Source organism: Artemia franciscana, unplaced genomic scaffold (assembly GCF_032884065.1).
Source record: "Artemia franciscana unplaced genomic scaffold, ASM3288406v1 PGA_scaffold_1180, whole genome shotgun sequence".
Taxonomy (NCBI): domain Eukaryota; kingdom Metazoa; phylum Arthropoda; class Branchiopoda; order Anostraca; family Artemiidae; genus Artemia; species Artemia franciscana.
The window spans coordinates 430,953-453,016 of NW_027062618.1; the positions used below are offsets into that span (position 1 = coordinate 430,953).

General features: G+C 37.2%; 1 protein-coding gene across 5 annotated transcripts in view; it reads right to left on the bottom strand.

The window, feature by feature from the left end:
- LOC136041233 (transient receptor potential-gamma protein-like) overlaps window positions 1-22,064 on the bottom strand; it is a 239,030-nt gene that overhangs the window by 140,317 nt on the left and 76,649 nt on the right. For all 5 annotated transcript variants that reach the window (XM_065725825.1, XM_065725827.1, XM_065725822.1 and 2 more), the window contains exons 6-7: window positions 11,774-11,916; window positions 2,763-2,964 (exon numbers count right to left, since the gene is read on the bottom strand). In XM_065725825.1, coding sequence (XP_065581897.1) covers window positions 2,763-2,964; window positions 11,774-11,916 — 345 coding nt within the window. The remainder of the gene's footprint in view (window positions 1-2,762; window positions 2,965-11,773; window positions 11,917-22,064) is intronic.

The following is a 22,064-nucleotide window of genomic DNA, read 5'->3' on the forward strand; positions in this document are numbered from 1 at the left end:
CTTCATTCAAGTCGAACCAATTTATCTTACTAATCCTAATGAAATATCACAGCGGGTCTGCATGCAAAATTTGTTAGGTATAATTGTTCTGCATATTTTGAAGTAAGAATTGTTCTCTAACTTCACACTGTTCAGATACCATACCCCACCCCTTCCCTCTAATGTGCAAATATATAGCCTATATAAAACATTTCCATTTATTCCGTCACTTCTCTTTGTCTTGTCTCACGCTAAGCTGAAAGAAACTAACGAAGAAACAGGTTCTTAAGTGCGTCAATGGATTAAGAACTTAACATAGGCGCTATAACAGGTAAGTACCGCAGAATATTGTTGAGAATTTGTGCTGCTTGGGTGTTTTCCCATTCCTTGTGAACATTGTTGGTCATAAATTTTTAAATTGTGTTTTGGGTTATTTTTAATTACCCTCAAAGGGCTCACAGAAATTGTAGACTATCTGAATTTGTCTTACACAATGACTAACTGACTTAGTTCTGCCTTAAGGTGATAGAATATCATAAAGAGGTGAAATAATTCGTTTTAATGCAAGACAGAAAAGGTGTCCCACCTTCGTCTCTAAAAGAGATTTAATAAAAAAAACAAGTTTTCTTAACTGAAAGTAAGGAGCGACATTAAAACTTAAAACGAACAGAAATTAATCCGTATATGAAAGGGGCTTTACCTCCTCAACGCCCCGCTCTTTACGCTAAAGTTTGACTCTTTGTCACAACTCTACTTTTTAAAACAATAAAAAACTTCAATTTTTTTATTTCTGAACGTTTTTGAATTAATGCATGTTTTGATTTTGGCTCTCCGTACATAAATAATTAAAAGCGAAATTTGCATATTAATTTTTTGGGGGCTAAATGGCTTTCTCATAGTTTTAATAAGAAGATTTTGAGAAAAAAGGAGCGGGGAAGGAGGCCTAGTGGCCCTCCAATTTTTGATTACTTAAAAAGCCAACTGGAACTTTTAATTTTTTACGAACGGTTTCATTAGTAAAAACTATACGTAGCTTACGAATTAAATTACGTAGTGAACTTCTATATTCGTATGTTTCTATTACGTATATGCGGGGGTTCAACCCCACGTCAATACCGCACTCTTTACACTAAAGCTTAAATTTTGTTTCCAATTCCTTAAGAATGACTCGTGAATCACAAAGACCATAGAATAAATAGTTGAAATTCCTAAAAGACTTTAGCATAAAGAGCGAGGTATTACGAGGAGGTGGACCCTTCATATACGTAATAATTTCTGTTTTTTCTAAGTTTTAATTCTGCTCCTTACGTTTAGTTGAAAAAACTTTTCATATTTATTTTTTCATCGTTTTTAAATAATGATATAAAATCCTGCGCCCCCTTTATTGAAATTTTCTTCACCCATGACAAATTCTTCCATAAAAAGATCCTCCCATGTAACCTCCCCCCTCAACTATCCCTCCCCAAACCAAAAAATCTCCCCGAAAACGTCTATACACTTCCCAATAACCATTACTATATGTAAACACTGGTCAAAGCTTGTAACTTACAACCCCTCTCACGGGGACTGTGGGGGAGTGAGTCGTCCCCAAAGACATGGTTATTAGGTTTTTCATTTATGGTGAATAAAATGGCTATCTAAGAATTTTGATCCGGTGAATTTGGGGAAAAAACGAGCGTGGGAGTGGGCCTAGGCGCCCTCCAATTTTTTTTGGTAAGTTTTCATTTCCATCAGAATGATCCCTCTTGCATCATTCTAAGACCACTGGGTCGACACGATCACCCCTGGGAAAAGGACAAAAAACAAACAAATAAACACGCACCCGTGAACGGTCTTCTGGCCAAAAATACGAATATCCACATTTTTGTAAATTGGAGCTTGAAACTTCTACAGCGGAGTTCTCTGATACGCTGAATGCGATGGTCTAATTTTCGTTAAGATTATATGACTTTTGGGGGGTGTTTCCCTCTGTTTTCTAAAATAAGGCAAGATTTTCTCAGGCTCGTAACTTTTGATTGGTATAACTAAACTTGATGAAACTTATATATTTAAAATGAGCATTGAAATTCAATTCCTTTGAGGTAACTATTGGTATCAAAATTCCATATTTTAGAGTTTCGGTTACTATTGAGCCGGGTCGCTCCTTACAAGTTCGTTACCACGAACTGTTTGACTCTGTCTCTGAAAATTCCCCTCTTATAGCAGAGACTATGGCTTACTATGGATAGTTGTATTTTACTTCGAAAAGCAAATACACTAGATGATTAGCTCTTTTTCTTGAAGCATTCCTGTGCAAAAGGTAAACTTCGATTTAAAGAGTAGAGTTTGAGGGAGGGGTTGCAGTCCTTCAATTTAGGGTAATCCTGGGTATGTGGTTCAAAACAAACAAAAATTTAAGAAAAAAATAAAACTTTTCAAATGAAAATAAACAACTACATTAAAATGAACGAGAAATTATTCTGTATATAAGGAGTGGTACCCCTTCCTCAGCCCTGCTTTTTACAATAAAGTTTGACTTGTTTGTAGTTCTTTAAGAACAGCTGCCCAAACACAAGAGATGTTGAACTAAAATAAGAAATATTTTTAAAGCACTGAGAAATTTTAGCCTAAAGAGATAGGGGAATTTCGGTTTGTTTTGAGTTTTAATAGCGCTCTTTACTTTCATTTAAAAACACATTTTTTTTTAATTTAACTTGTTCAGTATCGACTAATGTGTTTTCTATTTTAATTTGGCTATCAAATCAAGTATTTTTCAAGCCTTACAAGTTGGAATACATATTTACCTGGTACTCACACTTGAACTCATGCTCCAAAAAGCTTAACCTTCTCAATTCCCAGCTCAATTCAAAAGCCGTCAATATTGGGTCCTTGCTTGATAAGGATATTAAGGAAGGTGACGCCAGAGCTCTGTAGGAGTTAATTCTTGATCTGCTATGGCGCAGTGAATCCTCGTGTCGGGAAGTGACACATGCCGCGCATCCACATCTATAACAATAATGGAAATAATCGAACAATAGAACAAATGGAATGTGGGACAATAAAAAGGATATTATTTTATTAGAAATTTCTCCTTTAACGTGGTCTGATATTAATTTTCTAGCGAGACAAAAATTAATGGTTCAGCAACTCTCCTTGTTTCTGCTTTTAGAATTTATGGATTATCATAGACGTTTTTCTTTTGTAATTCAATTTATTCATAATAAATAGGCCCAACTTGTCAATGATTAAGACCATTTTTTTATTTATCAATTTATCTTTTAATTCAAATTATTATCTTTTAAATATTATTTTTAAATTAATTTTTAATTTCGAGTTTATATTAGCCTTAGGTATAGCATCTTCGTAGATTTTATGACAATTACACTGGAAAAACGATGATTTTGATTCTTTTTAATTCTACAAAAGCTTGATTAAAAAAAGAGTAAAACTTTACTCTTATAAACAAAAGATAAATTTTCAATAGTAATTTACAGGTACGATGGATATTTTTCACATTGCGATGGTTTACGTTCATAACCATTGTGGTTTACATTCTATCATCCGTTGATGGTTTACGTTCATATGCAGCTCTAAACTGCATATGACTTTATTTACTCGCATAACGCAAAATTGCACTGGTATAGTTTTGCTTTCTTCGCAGAAATATCAACACATTTCAGGCCGGATTACTCCTAGTAAAAAATTTTCCCATCTGAAGTTTTCTGAGGCCAGCTTCACCAAATCCGTAAAACAAGCAGTAGACAAAACAAGAGCTGGTCTTGATTTTAATGCACCTTTTGAAATGTATTTGAAATTAGAGAAATGTATTATTTTGTGAAGCACCAACATGGCATCAGTTAACTCTTCGTAGATTTTATGACAATTACACTAAAAAAATGATGATTTTGATTCTTTTTAATTCTACAAAAGCTTGATTAAAAAAAGAGTAAAACTTACTCTTATAAAGAAAAGATAAATTTTCAATAGTAATTTACAGGTACGATGGATATTTTTCACATTGCGATGGTTTACGTTCATAACCATTGGGGTTTACGTTCTACCATCCATTGATGGTTTACGTCCTTATGCAGCTCTAAATTGCATATGAATTTATTTACTCACATAACGCAAAATTGCACTGGCATAGTTTTGCTTTCTTTACGGAAATATCAACACATTTCAGGCCGGATTGCTCCTAGTAAAACATTTTCCCATCTGAAGTTTTCTGAGGCCAGCTTCACCAAATCCTTAAAACAAGCAGTAGACGAAACAAGAGCTGGTCTTGATTTTAATGCACCTTTTGAAATGTATTTGAAACTAGAGAATTTTGTGTAGCACCAACATGCAGATACTATAGGCATCAGTTAACTCTTAAAAGAAATTGCTCGGGAATTTTTACGAGGCCAACTTGATTAAATCCACAAAACAAACAATAAGATAACACTAAAAATATTTATAGCTGGTCTGTACTTTTTTGTTCCACCCTCTTTGTGGGAGAAATTCCTTCATTTTATGATTTTTGCAATTGCAGTTGGGAATGAACAATTTTTTTGAATATGTTTTAAATTGAGTTTGGCACTAGAAAATGAAACTGAATAGAGTGAAGTTGGTCAGAAAGGCTCAAATTGCTGTTGCAGCGGCAGCTGCAACCTAGTAAAAGACGGACAAAGGCCCATAGGAACAAAAATGTCCAAATCCCTCTAACAACAGCGCCAGATAAACACAAAATACACAATAGGAATCGCCTTGGCAGAAGACCTTTTAGGGGAATCTCATAGTCCCTAGACCTGAAGAATAAAAAAAAATCCTTTTTTTATCGTTCTCTTATTTTCTCCGGAGCTAGTAGGTCCCTGGAACATTATAGGACACTGGCGCATTTTAAAGGAAATTGCTACATCTAGTCGCTCTTGTAATTAAAAAAACATAAAATGTAAAGTAAAATCAATTTTTTGACAAAAAACTGCATATTCGAGTATAAGGTGATGAATGATGTCGCACTTTAAAAAGTGCCCCGGGTAACGACGACAATGTAGTTCATTCTTCACTAGTATGTAAAGATAGGTACTGTCATAGACAATTTGCTATTGTTTATTTGAGGGAATATTTTACCTCCTGTAATTTAAAATGCAGAATATGCCATTTCTTAAAGTTATATTTATAACTCACCCACTTAAACATAACTCAATAGCTCTGTTGGATCAGTCTATTTTTCTACATCATATTTGATTCTCAAGATAAATAGATGTTTTCCCCCCTCTAAGAATGTTGTTTCTAGTAGTTCGCTATTTATGACTTTCAAGAAACACAAAGGGAGTATACCCAAAGTTGCTAATCCATACGCCTGGTTGTTATTACGTAATACTATTGCGGTCTTTTTTGTTCGACATTTTTTTCCAAGGTTATCACATACAAGTTATTGAGTATTAATGATGTCTTCAAGGTGTAATGTCTTCAAGGTGTTGGTAATAATGATTATGTACATCTGTTTGTTACGTAATAGGAGTTTGCTTACCTATAAAAATTTATTGAAGATTACGTAATCTCGCATGACTAGTTTTGTTAGAGCTCAAGGGTCGCTAGTCCGACAGAGATCACCCGGATGTAACTAAGGATGACGTATTGCACACACGTGGGTGTTATGCAATGCTTCAGGAGAGGGTTTTTTCAAGATATTTTTTTCTTTGAAGTGTTTTTTTCTTCGAGATTTTTCTCCAAACTTTTTTGGTTTCAAGTTTTTTTTCTTCCAGATATTTTCTTCTTCAAGGTGTTTGTCCGCTCGAGATGTTTCGGCAAGGTATTCATAAAGCCACTAAGACAAAATTTGTTTTAACCCAAGGAACATTTATAATCCGTCATCAAAGATCTTTGTCCGCTGTAGCAATCAAACGTAAGACCAGAAATTTTCTGGAATGGTGCCTGAGGCAACTGAACCAACAAGCAATTGACTTCTTGATTTTAATGACATATTCCCCTTTCTCCGTAAGCTATGAACCGCGTGTTTTTTACCCTCGGAAAAAATTCGCATGGAAAGGATAAATTGACATCAGGAAACAGGTTTAGGGGATGATATTGTTTTATATTTGACAAACATGTGGATGTTGCACCATAGTTTATAATTTCTTGGATTGATAACCTCACTTATGCTTTTCCAAACTACCATGGAACCACTGCAAAACCACTACCACTACCACTGCAAAAGCAGAGATCTTTGAACACTTGGGTAGCTTCTGGATTCAGCGGGTTGATATAAAATCCTTTCCAAGGTGAAAAATACCTGTATTATTCGTTAATGAAAGGTTTTAGTCACATGCGAACTGCAAAAGCAATAGGAATTTGTTGGTTTATTGTATAATATATTAAAGGTAATTATTTGGTAAAAAAAAACTGTTTTCCTAATTTAGTAATTAAGATGTATGAGCACTTGAACAAGGTGATAAAATTCACAGCCCCTAAGATGGAAGAAATTTTCTTCTTCAAGGTGTTTGTCCGCTCGAGATGTTTCGGCAAGGTATTCATAAAGCCACTAAGACAAAATTTGTTTTAACCCAAGGAACATTTATAATCCGTCATCAAAGATCTTTGTCCGCTGTAGCAATCAAACGTAAGACCAGAAATTTTCTGGAATGGTGCCTGAGGCAACTGAACCAACACGCAATTGACTTCTTGATTTTAATGACATATTCCCCTTTCTCCGTAAGCTATCTCCGTAAGCTTTCTCCGTAACCTTACTCATCTATTCAATCACAGATTATAAGGAAGTATCACCAATCCATTAGCCAAATAATTATATTAAAGATTGAATAAAGTTAACATTACTAAAAGCACGCCGTTGTACAACAACAAGCAAAAGTACCTTAAATCTAATAAATTATTCATCAAGTGATCACCCCACATCAGCGCTTCTAAGAGGAATGCTGACTTGCCACTACAGGATGCGCCACTTTACATTCCTGAGCCTAAGAATGAAGCTCGCCAGGCATAAGAACTTATGGCATCCACATGTATAGCATCACCTGAGAATATACACAAAAAGTAAAAATAGCCAAATTATATATATATATATATATATATATATATATATATATATATTTGTCTCTTCGAAACAACCACACGCCTCCTCATTAAATAATCTTAACCATGGGTTCCTCCCTCCCACCCCGGACGTACAACCATCTCACATAAATATACTAAAAAAATCTAAACTTTATCTAATTTAATTAATCTTTCTTTTTTATCATTCACTTATTGACCTTTAACTAAATATTTATTTAAATTATTTTTGAAAGACCCAGGGAGCTCCTACATCTCAGCTCTTTTGGAAGCATGTTCCACACTTTAGCACATGCTACATCCGGGGAAAAGTCTGAACGTACTGTTTGAGTCCGTCTCACTTGACGGTCAAAGTCAGAGCGCGAGTTTCGATTATGTTGTTCAGATATCAACAAGAAAAGATTGTGGAAGGGAGATGGAAGTAAACCGGATAAAAATTTAAAAACAAGAACTGAGCAAGACAGACGGTAAAGGGAACCAAGGAACAAATAGTCGTCTATTTTTCGTACAATTTTCAATGTACACTTGTGGATTGAGTCAAGTCACTTCAGGTGTGATTTGAAGGTTGACTGCCAAATTATGGTAAAATACTGCAGGTTAATTTCCCGCAATACTGCGGGAAAACGACTTTATCAAGTCAATTTGTGCAGCTTCCTGACAAGCCTACCAATTTTCACCGTCCTAGCACGTCTAGAAGCACCAAACTCGCCAAATCACTGAACCCCTCCCCCCAACTCCCCCAAAGAGAGCGAATCCGGTACAGTTACATCAATCACGTATCAAGGACATTTGCTTATTCTATCCACCAGGCTTCATCCCGAATCCTCCACTCCAAGTGTTTTCCGAGATTTCCCCCTCCACCCCCCTCCAATGTCAAAATCTCTGGTCGGAATTTGAAATAAGAGCTCTGAGACATGAATTCCTTCTAAATATAAAATTTCATTAAGATCCGATTACCTATTCGTAAGATAAAAATACCCCAATTTTCACGTTTTCCAAGAATTCCGGTTTCCCCCTCCAACGTCGGAATTTAAAATTAGAGCTTTAAAGCACAAGATCCTTCTAAATATCAAATTTCGTTAAGATCTGGTCACCCTTTCGTGAGTTACAAATACCTCATTTTTCCAGATTACCCCCCCCCAACTCCACCAAAGAGAGCAGATCCGGTCCGGTTATGTTAGTCACGTATCTTAGACAGGTTTTTATTCTTCCCATCCAGTTTCATCCTGATCTCTCCACTTTAAGTATTTTCTAAGATTTACAGTCCCCCCCCCCCAATGACGCTGGATCCGGTTTAAATTTAAAATAAGAGATCTGAGTTACGATGTCCTTCTAAATATGGAGTTTCATGAAGATCTGATCACTCCTTCGTAAGTTAAAAATACGTCATTTTTTCTTATTTTTCAGAATTAACACCCCTCCCCAATAGAGCGGATTTGTTCCAATTATTTAAATCACGTATCTAAGACTTCTGCTTATTTTTCCCACCATGTTTCATCTCGATCCCTCCAATCTAAGCGTTTACCTTGATTTTAAGTTTCCCCACCCCAAACTCCCCCCAATGTCACCAGATCCGGTCGGGATTTAAAATAAGAGCTTTGAGACACGATATCCTTCTAAATATCAAATTTCACTGAGATCCGATCACCCGTTCGTAAGTTAAAAATATCTCATTTTTTCTGTTTTTCCGAATTAACGGGCCCCCCATACCCCCCCCCCCCCCAGATGGTCAAATCAGGAAAAAAACTATTTCTAATTTAATCTGGTTTGGTCCCTGTTCGCCTGCCCAATTTCATCGTCCTAGCTTATCTGGAAGTGCCTAAAGTAGAAAAACCGGGACCGACAGACAGACCGACAGAATTTATGATTGCTATATGTCACTTGTTTTATACCAAGTGCCATAAAAACTCTACAATTTTTCCAAAATTTTTACTTTTTGCTGTTTGCATATAACTAAAACCATTTACCCAAAAGAGAGCGGATCCGTTCCGGTTATGTCAATCATGTATCTAGGACTTGTCCTTATTTTTCCCACCCAGTTTCATCCCGATCCCTCCACTCTAAGTGTTTTCCAAGATTGTAGGTTTCCCCCTCCCAACTCCCCCCAATGTCACCAGATACGGTCGGGATTTGAAACAACAGCTCTGAGACACGATATCCTTCCAAACATCAAACTTCATTAAGATCTGATCAACTGTTCGTAAGTTAAAACCACTTCATTTTTTCTGTTTCTCCGAATTAACGGGCCCCCACTCCCCACAGATGGTCAAATCAGGAAAATTACTATTTCTAATTTAATCTGGTTTGGTCCCTGATACGCCTGCCCAATTTCATCGTCCTAGCTTACCTGGAAGTGCCTAAAGTAGCAAAACTGGGACCGACAGACAGACCGACAGAATTTGCGATTGCTATATGTCACTTGGTTAATACCAAGTGCCATAAAAACTCTACAATTGTTCCAAAATCTTTGCTTTTTGCTGTTTGTATATAACTAAAACCATTTATCCTTTCATTACACAGTTAATATTGATAGAAAACATAAATAAACCAAGTAATGTCGTTTGTTTTTGCAGTTTGCAAATAACTAAAACCTTCCACTATCCAATAACACAGGTATTTTTACCTTGAAAAAGATTATTTGTCAACCCACAGAACCCAGGGACTGCAGAAATGTTCCATAATTTTTATTTTGTACTTCGCATTTAATTAAAGCCTTCCATTTTCCATTCAGATCAAGAAGCTTATTGCATAGGATCTTTTTCAATGGTAATGGAGAAAAGCATAAGTGAGGTTTTTTGACCAAGCAATTACATAGTTATGGTGTAGCATCTATAGGTGTGTCATAGGTAAAACAATAATATCCCCTAAACCTATTTTCAGTAATCGATTTCTCTCTTCAATGTGAATTAGTTTTGAGAATAAGAAATGTGCGATTCATAGATTACGGAGAAAGGGGAAATATTTCATTAAGATTGAGAAGCCAATTTCATAGAATCTACATCCCGGAACGTAATAACATCAATTGCTTATTGGCTCAGTTTTCTAAGGTACTACCATTCAATAGGGGAGATCTTTGGTCTTACGTTAGACTCCTACAGCGAACAAAATTTTTTTTGACAGATTATGAAGGTTCCCTGAATCAAAGTAAATCTTCCGTAAGTGGCTTGAGCAATGCCTTAACGAAACATTTCGAGGGAAAAAATGCATTGAAGAAAGAATGTCTGGAAGAAAATGTCAGGAAGAAAAACAACCTTGAAACAAAAAAAAATCTTAAAGAAAAAATCTTGAAGAAAAAGATATGTAGAAGAAAAAAACGCCTTGAAGAAAAAAAAATACCTCGAAGGAAAAAATCTCTTAAAGTAAAACATAACACCCACGTGTGCGCAATGCATCATCATCAGTTACATCCAGGGGATCCCCGCTTGACTAGCGGCCCTTGAGCTCTAGCAGAACAAGTCATACGAGATTACGTCATCCTCAATAAATTTGCGTAGGTAAACAATTTTCTATTACGTAAGAAACAGGTGTACATAATCTAATAATACCAACGTCTTGATGAAAATCAATAACTATTACCTAACAACCTTGAAAAACTCTCGAAGAAAAAACACTCCCTATAGTATCATGTAATGACAACCGGATGTAAATAATCAATAGTACCAGTGTCTTGAAGGATTAGCACCTTCACATATACCCCCTATGTGTGACTTTAAAGTCATTAATAGTCTTCTTTTCTCAAATGTAGAACACTTGGAATTCTTTAGCTTTTGCTTGGAGTTTGTCGCTATCAAAATTAAGATTTACTTTTTTCAAGGCCGGAGAAAAATCTTTTTGTACAGACATCATCATACGTCCAGTTCTATTACCATTTGGAATCTAATTAAAACTCTTTTTACCAAATCCACTCTTACCACAATTACACTTCTTCTACAATTGTATTCCTTCTACGACTAATCCCACTGGAGCTACTTTTATGACGGCAATTCCTTTGCTTTAAGTAATAAAGGCGTTCTAGGATAAGAAAAAGATTACTTGATCATAAGAAAAATGATAGGAAAAAAGTCAAAATAGAATAAGTAATAAAAAATTATTTGGTAACTTGAATAAGAAATGGCAATTATTTCTTGAAAATTTGGGATTTCTTTTTTTTTTGGGGGGGAGGTACTTGGGCAAATTATTCTTCTAAAATACGTTATATTTTTTTCATCCAATGTGGAAATAGTCGAAATTTTGAAAATTAGATACCAATCTTTCTGGTTTTCCTATTTTCTAAGTGAAAAAAGAAATTTTTGGTAAAAAAATTGAAAATAAAATTGGAAAAACAAAACTTTTTAACCCAATTTTGCACTGTACGACGCCACCTCAAGATGTGAACTGATGTTATTTTTAATATTTCTTAAATACATCACTTGAAAAGTCTGTCTATTAAGAGTTAGAAAAAAAGAAAAGAAGAACAACACAATCAAAAGAAGAATTGTTTCATAAACCCACAAATTTAATGACCCTCTTTCTATTAGGCTAAAGTTAAATATTTAATACTAGGAAGCACGGAAACAAATACTTTAAAGAGAGTTGTGACAAATACCGGTCTTATTCGTTGTACATGCTTAAAATCTAAACAAAAAGATTTTACCTTTTCCAAATTTGACAGAGCGACAAATCGAATAAAAATAAACAAATAAAAAGAAAGAACTAAAGGCATTACAGAACAGTTCTCAACAGTATAATATAGTACAGTAATGTTTCCTTTTCCTTTTGTACCGACCTTGCATCATGAGGTGTAGGGAGAGTTGCCCCTCTATCCAGGAGAATTTTGATTATTTCGTAATTGTTTCGATGTGCCGCCAGCGTCAAAGGTGTTATATCAGAAGTAAAGGCTCCAGAATCAGGAGATATAGCTTCCCAACTCTGAAAAGCAAAGAACTGGTCAGGCACTCCTTGATAACTGTCCACTCAGAATTATTGCGCAAGAAATACGAAGATGGATGAAGCAGATGAAGTTTACTAAGTTATATATAAAATAACCAGGTTAGTATTATTAGTTCTTTTAAAGACTGTTCCAGACACATATAGTTGTCAGCAAAGCGCCGATGACGCAGAAGGCTTTAGACTTTTACAGTTATGGAAGATAGTAGTAGCCAAACTCTTGTTTGCAGTAAATTTTTGTTCGTTTTAACCTGGATTTGCATGTTCAATTTAGGTCTTACTCGTTTTAAGATTTATCTATTCATTTTTATTAGTACCAGTTTTATGTTGTTTGCTAAGATTTTTTATTTAATTCCGTTTGTTGTTGGTTTCATTTATTCTTTAATAGTAAAAACTTGCGGTGGTTTTAAGTATGATTTGCATATACAATTGAGTTCGACTCGTTTATGATTTTTCTATTCATTTATATTAGTACCTGTTGTAATTTTGTCTGGTATTTTTCTTTATTTAACTTCCATTCGTTGTGGGTTTCATTTATTCTTTAATAGTAATTTTGGGTCGTTTTGAGTTTCAACTATTATATGTTTTTATTTCTGCTGATCTCACGGTTGATACGGCCTTTACTTTGTCTTAAATTTTTTTCGTAAATTTTTTAATTAATACTAATAATACTGCCCAGGTAAGTGAGGCTTTGCACTTTATCGGTGCCCAATATCATCTCTTCACCATCATTTATTCTTAGTTTAAACGACTTAGGCTCCTAAACATTAATTTTATTCCTTCTGAATTCTCAAAACCTCTAAAAATTTATTAATGTTACTAACAGTTTTATATAGGCCATCCAAATTACCTCCACGATCGTCTTACCCTCCTGTTTATTCCGTGCTCTCTCATAACCTTTAATGTGTTTCTTAGGGCTAAGTCCATAAAAATAATCCATATGAATGGGGATAGCCACAACCCTGTTTAACTCCTGATTCAACACCAACCCAGCTACTGACCTTAAATTCTACCTTAAGAACAACAACATTGTCCTTGTACATATTACTAGTCACCTTAATACATTTATTTGGCATACCATACAAAATACAACCATCACTAAAACTCTTCTATCTGTTCAAATAAATGCCTGTTCACAAATTACAAAACAGAGGTCAAAAGGGGTTCGATGATTCAGATATTTTCCAATGATTAATCTAAGAATGAAAGTTTGGTCGATGGAGTCCCTTCCCATATTAAAGTAATACTCTTACTCTCTGTGTTTCATTATTATCTGTTGTTCTTCAGTAAAAGAGGTCTAATTAGAGTTGAACTCTTCTCAGCAAAGTAAATGTAAAAAAAATCATTCTTTTCTGTATCATTCTCAACAATTTTGCCACAGATTAACACATTCTCACAACTTTTTCCAATTTCTCTTTAACAGTTTTGTCATCACTATCTTTAATTGTAACTAGCCCAGACAGATTACGGACGGAGATAGAGACAGAGACGGACTTTGTTGTTCCTTCAAATAAAAAAAAAATAACAAATACTTACCATCCCGTTGTATTATTACCACAAAATTATGGAAAATAAAGTGATCCTAATAAATAAAAACGAAGAAAGTTAATTGTGAGGGCTGGATTGGACGGGAGGGAGGACTAGCAGTGATGCAGTCACTACCATATCATCTATTTTAACACGAGTATTATTTTGTCATTGGAGATAAAGGGATTGGACACATGAACAGAGCAGTATCATAAGTTCTGATGCTCTGAGAAAGTTTCACTGTTTCCCAGTACCATGAAGTAAGATACCTTGAGAAAGTTTCTGAATTTTTAGTTAATCGCTATAAAGCACAGGGACCCTGAGTATTCGTCCTATTTTTAAGTCAACTGAATCGTTAGTGCCATTGATCCTTTTTTATCAAAATTTGAAAACTCATTTGCCTCTGTCCCTTTTGCAAAAAAAAAAAAAATCTACTACTCTAATTCTGATGATTTTAAAAGCCTCTCAAAAAAGTACAAAGGCTTTCCCAACGTTTAACTCAGTGAACTCGGAAAGATAATTAAATAAAAAAAAAACAAGTTCTTTTAACTGAAAGTAAGGAGCGACATTAAAACTTAAAACGAACATAAATTACTTCGTATATGAAAGGGGCTGCTCCCTCCTCAACGCCCCGCTCTTTACGCTAAAGTTTGACATTTCTGACACTTTCTCTCAACTCTACTTTTTAAAACAGTAATAAACTTTAGCGTATAGAGCGGGGTGTTGAGGAGGTAGCAGCCCCTTTCATATACGAAGTTATTTCTGTTCGTTTTAATTTTTAATGTCGCTCCTTACTTTCAGTTAAAAAAAACTTGATTTTTATTTAATTTCTGAACGTTTTTGAATTAATGCATGTTTTGATTTTGGCTCTCCGCAGATGAATAATAAAACAAAATTTGCATATTTATTTTTTTGGCTAAATGGCTTTCTCAAAGTTTTGATCGAATGATTTTGGTAAAAAAAGAGCTGGGGAGGAGACCTAGTTGCCCCCCCCCCCCAAATTTTTTGGCTACTTAAAAAGGCAACTAGAACTTTCAATTTTTTACAAACGTTTTTATTAGTAAAAAATGTACTTAACTTACGAATTAGCTTACGTAACAAAGTTTTGTATTTGTATTTTTTTATTACGTATATGAGGGGGTTTACCCTCTCAGCAGTACCTCGCTCTTTACAATAAAGCTTAAGTTTTGTCCCAATTCCTTAAGAATGACCCCTGAATCACAAAGGCCGTAGAATAAATAGTTGAAATTACTAAAAATACTTTAGCGTAAAGAGCGAGGTATTAGGAGGAGGTGAACCCCTCATATGCGAAATAATTTCTGTTCGTATTAAGTTTTAATGCTACTCCTTACTTTCAGATGAAAAAACTTTTTCATGTTTATTTTTTCATTTTTTTTTAAATAATGCTAGAAAATCCTGCGCTCCCTTTATGGAGATTTTCTTCCCCCATGACGAATTACTCCATGGAAATGTCCCCCAACATATCCCTCTCTTCTCAATAGCCCCTCCCCCCCCCAACCAAAAAATCTCCCTGAAAACGTCTGTACACTTCCCAATAATTATTACTAAATGTAAGCACTGGTCAAAATTTGTAACTTGTAACCCCTCCAACGGGGACTGTGGGGGAGTAAGTGGTCCTCAAAGACATAGTTATAAGGCTTTTCGACTATGTTGAATGAAATGGCCATCTCAGATTTTGTTCCGGTGACTCTGGGAAAATAATTAGCGTGGGAGGGGGCCTAGGTACCCTCCAACTGTTTTTATCACTTAAAAGGGCACTAGAAATTTTCATTTCCGTTAGAATGAGCCGTCTCGCAACATTCTAGGACCACTGGGTCGATACGATCACCCCTGGGGAAAAAGAAAACAAAAAAAAAACAAACAAACAAATAAACATGCATCCGTGATCTGCCTTCTGGCAAAAAATACAAATTCCACATTTTTGTAGATAGGAGCTTGAAACTTCTAAACTATGGTTCTCTGATACTCTGAATCTGATGATGTGATTTTCGTTCAGATTCTATGACTTTTATGGGGCGTTTCCCCCTATTTTCTAAAATAAGGCAAATTTTCTCAGGCTCGTAACTTTTGATGGATAAGACTAAACTTGATTAAACTCATACATTTAAAATCAGCATTAAAATGCAGTTCTTTTGATGTAGCTATTGTTACCAAAATTCCGTTTTTTAGAGTTTTGGTTACTATTGAGCCGGGTCGCTCCTTACTACAGTTCTTTACCACGAACTGTTTGAAATTCCTTTCAGCAGAGCAAAGGATAGTACTATGCTGCGCTGTAAGGAGAGTTTTTTTTTTAATTTTTAAGGTGTGTTAAGATTGCATCAGAATTTGAAGTGAAGAAAGGCAATAGTGTCTTACGAGTGATGGTCACCTTACACTTAATACACCCTAGGCAAAATGTGTTTTGCCTAGGGTGTTTTTTTTTACACTTAATACACCCTAGGCAAATGCCTGGTGTTTGGCAACGGAAAAGAATCGAGACGTAAATAGTGTATCCTAATAAGGGAATACCTGATACCGTTTGTACATTAATGGAGCTAAAATAAGAGAGCTATTTAATTCAATTAGCCCCCAAAAATATTCAAATACCTTTAAGCTCTAAATAACTTAGTCCATAACTATGTATTCTACCTTACAAAGATTAAATTTTAACGTCAAGCCGGAGAGTGGAAAATAATATAGACTGAAAAGAGCGGAATTTATCTTTTAGCCAGTAAAAATAAACACCTCAGGGGTACTTCACTATGTGGCTGAAAAGGAGGGACTATATAACTGGACTTGTTAAGTTTCTAACCTCCCCCCCATTTATTCACATACTTGGAGTTTAAAATCAATTATCAGAGTTAGAATTGTCAGAATCAGAATTGGTGGCTGTTTCAAACAATTAGAGTCAGATTTCAGAAATCAAAAGAAAAAAAAATTATTTTTTACTTACAAACAACTATCATAGGTCAAAAGTACTTTTTTCCCAGCAGTATAGACATCGCCATTGATTGATTATATTATCCTAATTTACCCGTCTCATAGGGGAGATACAGGTAATACGGACCCAGTAACGATTCTTTCATTGCTACCTTTTCTGTTTCTGGGACACCGGAACGAAATTTGTTCTGTCGGATTGCTTATTCATGCCCGCTACCTTGCTATTTTTTAAAATTACTTCTCCAAAGGGCTTCTGAAAAAACGCAGATTTTGAAAGAAAGGTCAAAAGGTCGGGAGGGGCTGGCAAGACGGGCCACCAGAGGGGGCAAGACGGACCATCATTTTCGTAATCATCTTCGACTACATATTTTGTAAAAACATATCAAGTAACTCTATCAATCAAGTAATAATGTATCAGTCAAGTAAAATGTCCGCATTAGATCTTTATAATACACTTAAACCAGAAAAATCAACTCCAAATGTGTGGAGTGACACCTGCCTTGCCGTTCTTCCAGACGGGATAGGCTTTGGCAGTTTAATCAGAGCGTCCTCAAGACTGAACCTTTCCTTTTCAGTCGTCTGTTGAAATTTATAAGAGGGAAATATCCTCTTCCAAAAAAGCACTTCAATCTCATCTTCAATCTATGCTATATCCAGAGTGATTGTGGCTATGTTTGATTCCTTGCTGTTAATGGGATAAAGCTTCTGCATTACTTTGAGGTTATTTTCATATTGATTTCTACATTCTAAAGATAGATTTTTAGCTAAGAAGAATTTGAGAGACCTTCTCCAATTCCTAGTATAGGTCTTTTTCTCTGGATGTTTTTATTAGCGCCATCTTTTTTCTCTTATTGACTAACTCGCCATCTACATCGCCTATTTCATATAGCACCATCTTTGTGGCTCTTCATATAGCACCGGTCTATAGTTGCCAAGTATCTGTCTTCCAAAAGTCCGCAGATTAACTTGACTGAGTCGTTTATCTTCTACATTTGGAGAAACCTTTCAGTAAGTGCCATTCATTAAGTTCCATTCATTAAGTGCTGATTTTTTCTCAGAACAAGCAGAAGAGGGGAAGGAACCCCCCGGAATGTCGTATTGTACCCGCCGGTATTCAGTTACCCGTAAATTGTGGGGAATAGGTGAGGGGGTCCTTACGCTTCCCTTGTTCCTGAGTTATTTCAGTAACTTGGGTATTCATTCAGTGCTTGGTGTGTGGATTTAAAATAGACTTTCTTTGGATTATTATTAACCTCTTCTGTAGGTAGTGACTTGTGCTTGCTGGCGAACTGATTGTGGAATAGTGAAACAACAGTATAAACGAGCTTTCTGAGAAATGGCTGGTGATCCATGTCCCAGATGTAAGAAAAACGTTATAGAGGTCAAGGCGGAATTCAATGCCGTACCTGCACGAAGTGGTTACATTTCTCCTGTGCATCTGTCACCTACAGCAAAGAAGCTACTGAAGAATTATTGGGGAAGTGGCAATGTTATCGCAAAGAAGTAACTAACACACCAAAACTAACAATCTAACAGTAACTAACAATCTGCGACAGTCGGAACTCCGAACAGCCAGAGGCAGCACAATCAAGGCTCCATTACTGCATCAACTACTTCAACGCAGTCTTTAGACAACAATGAACCCTCGATCATCGGTGGAAGTCCTTTTGTTCACGAAACCCCTAACATACAATCTCGTAGCGAACCTTGCAGTTATTGCCAAGCCCAGACTGAAGCCAGCACATCATTTCGCTGTTTCTTCTGTAGTGAGTGGGAGCATGCCTCCTGCCGTGGAATAAACCCTGATATTGTCCTCTCGATGAAACTTCATGACCCAAAATCAATCTTGTTTCGATACGAATGTTCATCCTGCTCCAAGCGGAATGTAGCTCATCTGGAGCTACAAGTTAGGATAATGGCAGATCGCACGAAAACCGTCAATCCAAATGAACAGGGATGATCAACTCTAGATTCTGGCGATCAAGCACTGTATTCCCATGTGGCACAAAATGGAGCAGCCGGTCTTGGTGCAAGTATACCAACTGCAGCCTACGCGACCAACACGATCGAAACGCTTCTATTAGCTGAAAAGGAGAAGCAATTGCGGGAAGAAAAGCGACGTAACTTGGTCATAGCGGGGATTCCTGAGTCTGATAATCTTAATGGAATAGAGTCACAAATAATCATTGAACTTTGCCGAAAGAACAGCTTAGGAGCCACCTTAGAAATCGAGGACTTTACTGAGACTAGGCGACTAGGAAGAACAAGAGAAAATGAAAAACCAAGAAAGCTCCTTGTAAAGCTCCGAGATGACGCTTCAACTTTGGCAAAACGAAATAGCATTCTGAAAAACGCTAGAAATTTGCGAAATTCTACAGATCCCCAGACCCGCTGTGAGATCTACATAGGGCCTGATCTTACACGACTCCAGCTACAAACTCAAGCAGAAAGAAGGAATCTCAAAAGAATTGAAAGAATTGAAAACAGACCAAACACAACAATAGCAACAAAGAACCATAGACAAAACGGTGAATAATATGTTACTTGACTACCACCGCCTGACACCCCCACCATCAACTCTACAAACAATAACTAGGACAGGGCCAGGAATCCGTAACCCACCGTTATCTGAGCTGTCGCCTTCTTGGTGCCAATTCTACAGAAACATACCTCCAGCATCTAATCTGTCAAATGGGGAGCAAAACCAACAAAGCTCCAGCACAGCGTTCTGCAACCTGCGGAAGCCATCTGACAATCGCCACGACGACCTGCAAAAAGGGAGGAAAGCAGGTAAATTCCAAACCAAATCGACTCTGTCACATAACCTTCTACCCGCAAAGGGACTCCCCTGGCCACAGAAAATCAATACAAAATAGAGACTCCTGATTCTTCTTCCTGCAACCTGGAAAGAGGGAAAAAGAAAACAGTTTTTAATACGAAGCCAACCCAAACTTACCGCTTTCCAACAATAGCCCTGTCGAATGTTCGCTCTCTCAACAACAAGACAGAAGATATAGAAATTTTCTTAAGGAAACGCGACATTGACGTCATGTGCATGACAGAAACATGGATTTCGTCTTCTGCTTTGGCCATTATCGACGGGTACTCCTGTTACATTTCCCCACGCTGCAGCGCATCAGGTGAGCCTATGACGCACGGTTGCGGTGTCGGTTTCTACTGCAAAGAAAACATACCTCACAGGATCCTGAATGTCGCAGTGCCAAAGACCCATGACATCGAAGTTTCATGGCTGTGGGCACGACCAAAAGGCCTACCACGTCAAGTGTCGTCACTGATATATGCCACGGTATATTTCCCTCGAAGAGGACCGTACCGGCGACAACTAGTGGAATATCTCCAACAAAGATGCGACCTCATCAGAACTAAATACCCATATGCTGGAATCTTTCTTTGTGGGTACTTCAACGACCGGAAGCCGAACTGGATCGAAAGCTCTACAGCCCTTCGTCAAATAGTTAAAGTAAAAACACGGGGAGAAAACACCCTCGATTTGATCTTCACTACACTTGGTGATTTCTACTTAGATCCCTCGGCGGAAGCACCACTCTCAACCAGTGACCACGCAATTGTTCTATTGCGACCAAAGTCAGCAGTGGAACCTAGTAAACCAACCCAATTCACTTACCGTCCGCTCACAGAGGAAGGCATAATGAATGGCACAGAGGAAGGCTCACAGAGAATGGCTCAACTCTGTATGCTGGTTCCGCCTTTTCAAAGACAAAAATGTAAACAGCATGACCGAACTCTTCTATGACAAAACGACTCGAGAGTACGAACGATTCTTCCCTGAGGAGCGAGTTGCAATTAAGGCACTGAGCAAACCATGGGTTACTCCGAACATAAAAGCTTCAATGAGAGAGCAAGACATGCTTTACAACACAAAACCCCACTCTGATGAATATAAACAGAAGAGAAATATAGTAGTGAGACTACTAAAGCAAGCTAGGCATCTGTATGGACACGAAATATTCGCTAAGTTATCAGCCAGTGATCCCAGGAAGTTCCACACAACTGTACGGAAATTAATGGGACAGCAGAAGTCAAAATCCATTCTGAGGGACGAGCAAGGAAAGATTTTAACCACAGAAATAATTAATGCCCACTTCTCAAATATTTGCCGCCAACAGCCTCCCCTCAAGACTTTACCACAGAACGGTCCGATCGAAACCATACCTGTCACCACAGTTTCCCAGGTCCAAGAAAAACTCGAACACCTAGATATTAGGAAAGCCTCTTACCCCGGCGAAAAACCTATAAGGCTGATACACGCATGCTCCTCCTTCCTGGCCACGCCATTTGCTATGATGTATAGCCAGTGTCTACTGGAAGGCGTTTTTCCAGATAAGTTTAAAAAGGCATTTATCACACCTATTCCGAAGAAAACATCACCGACCTCACCGTCAGACCTTAGGCCGATTTCGAAGACGCCCATCATCTCGAAAGTCTTTGAAGACTTTATTCTACAGTGGCTACTTGCAGAAGTAGAACATAAAATTGACCCTATGCAGTTCGGTTTTCGTCGAGGGCACAGCACAAGACATTATCTGGTCAGATTACTTCATGATCTATTAGAGCACCTAGAAATTTCGGAGGCCCTTGCTGATATAATAATTTATGATTTCGTGAAAGCTTTCGATCTCCTTGACCACGAGACTGTTATCAATGAAACCCGTGCCCTGGAGGTCTCGCAGTTTCTGCTGTGCATCATCGCAAGTTTCCTTTCTGGTCGTCAACAGTGCGTACAACTTGAAAACGGGGAAGCATCTAACTTCCAAGACATCACATGTGGAGCGGCCCAAGGAAGCAAGCTAGGTCCCATCTTATTCGTCATTGTAATAAACCGACTGATGAGACAACATAAACAAAGATACAATTTCACAGATGATTGTTCAATAAGTCTACTACGATTCCTGTCACAAGCACACGACCAACTCGAGCCCCTGTTTGCAGAGCTTCGGGATCAAGATGATCAAGTGAAGCTCCAGCTAAGTCTCGAGAAAAGCTGTGTGTTGCGTGTCCACTTCCTGAAGAAGAAGAGCATTGACGAATCTGCACCTCTCCAAACAAAGAAATCAGTCAAAATATACGGCATCACACTAAGTAACGATCTTACGTTCGGAGATCACATCAACCAGATCACAGCAAAAGCATCTGGTCTTCTAAAATCCTTCGCAAATCTCAGAAGGTTTTGAATGACAGAACAACTCCTTCTTTCGTGGTACAAAACTTATGTAATGCCCATAGTCATGTACGGCTGTCCTGTCTGGCACCCATCGCTCACAGAGAAACACAGAAGTCAGCTTGAGACAATTCAGACAAGAGCCTGCAAAATAATTCTTGGATCAAATTACAAAAACTACGAAGAAAGCTTGAGCGAACTCAGGCTCCCAACCCTGGATGAAAGGAGGCACGAAACGCTAATGAAGTTTTGGATCTGACATCCTGAAGTCCCCAACGCAGCGAGATATCCTGCCTCAGTTTACTTCAGTGACCCACGCACACAAGACGAGGCTGGCAACTTTTAAAGATGGAAAAGAACTGTTAGAATGCCCGCCTAAACACTCAACGACAAGATTTTTAAACTCCTTCGCTCCATACTACGTAAAGCACTACAACGACAATATCCTCAAATCGAAGTGATA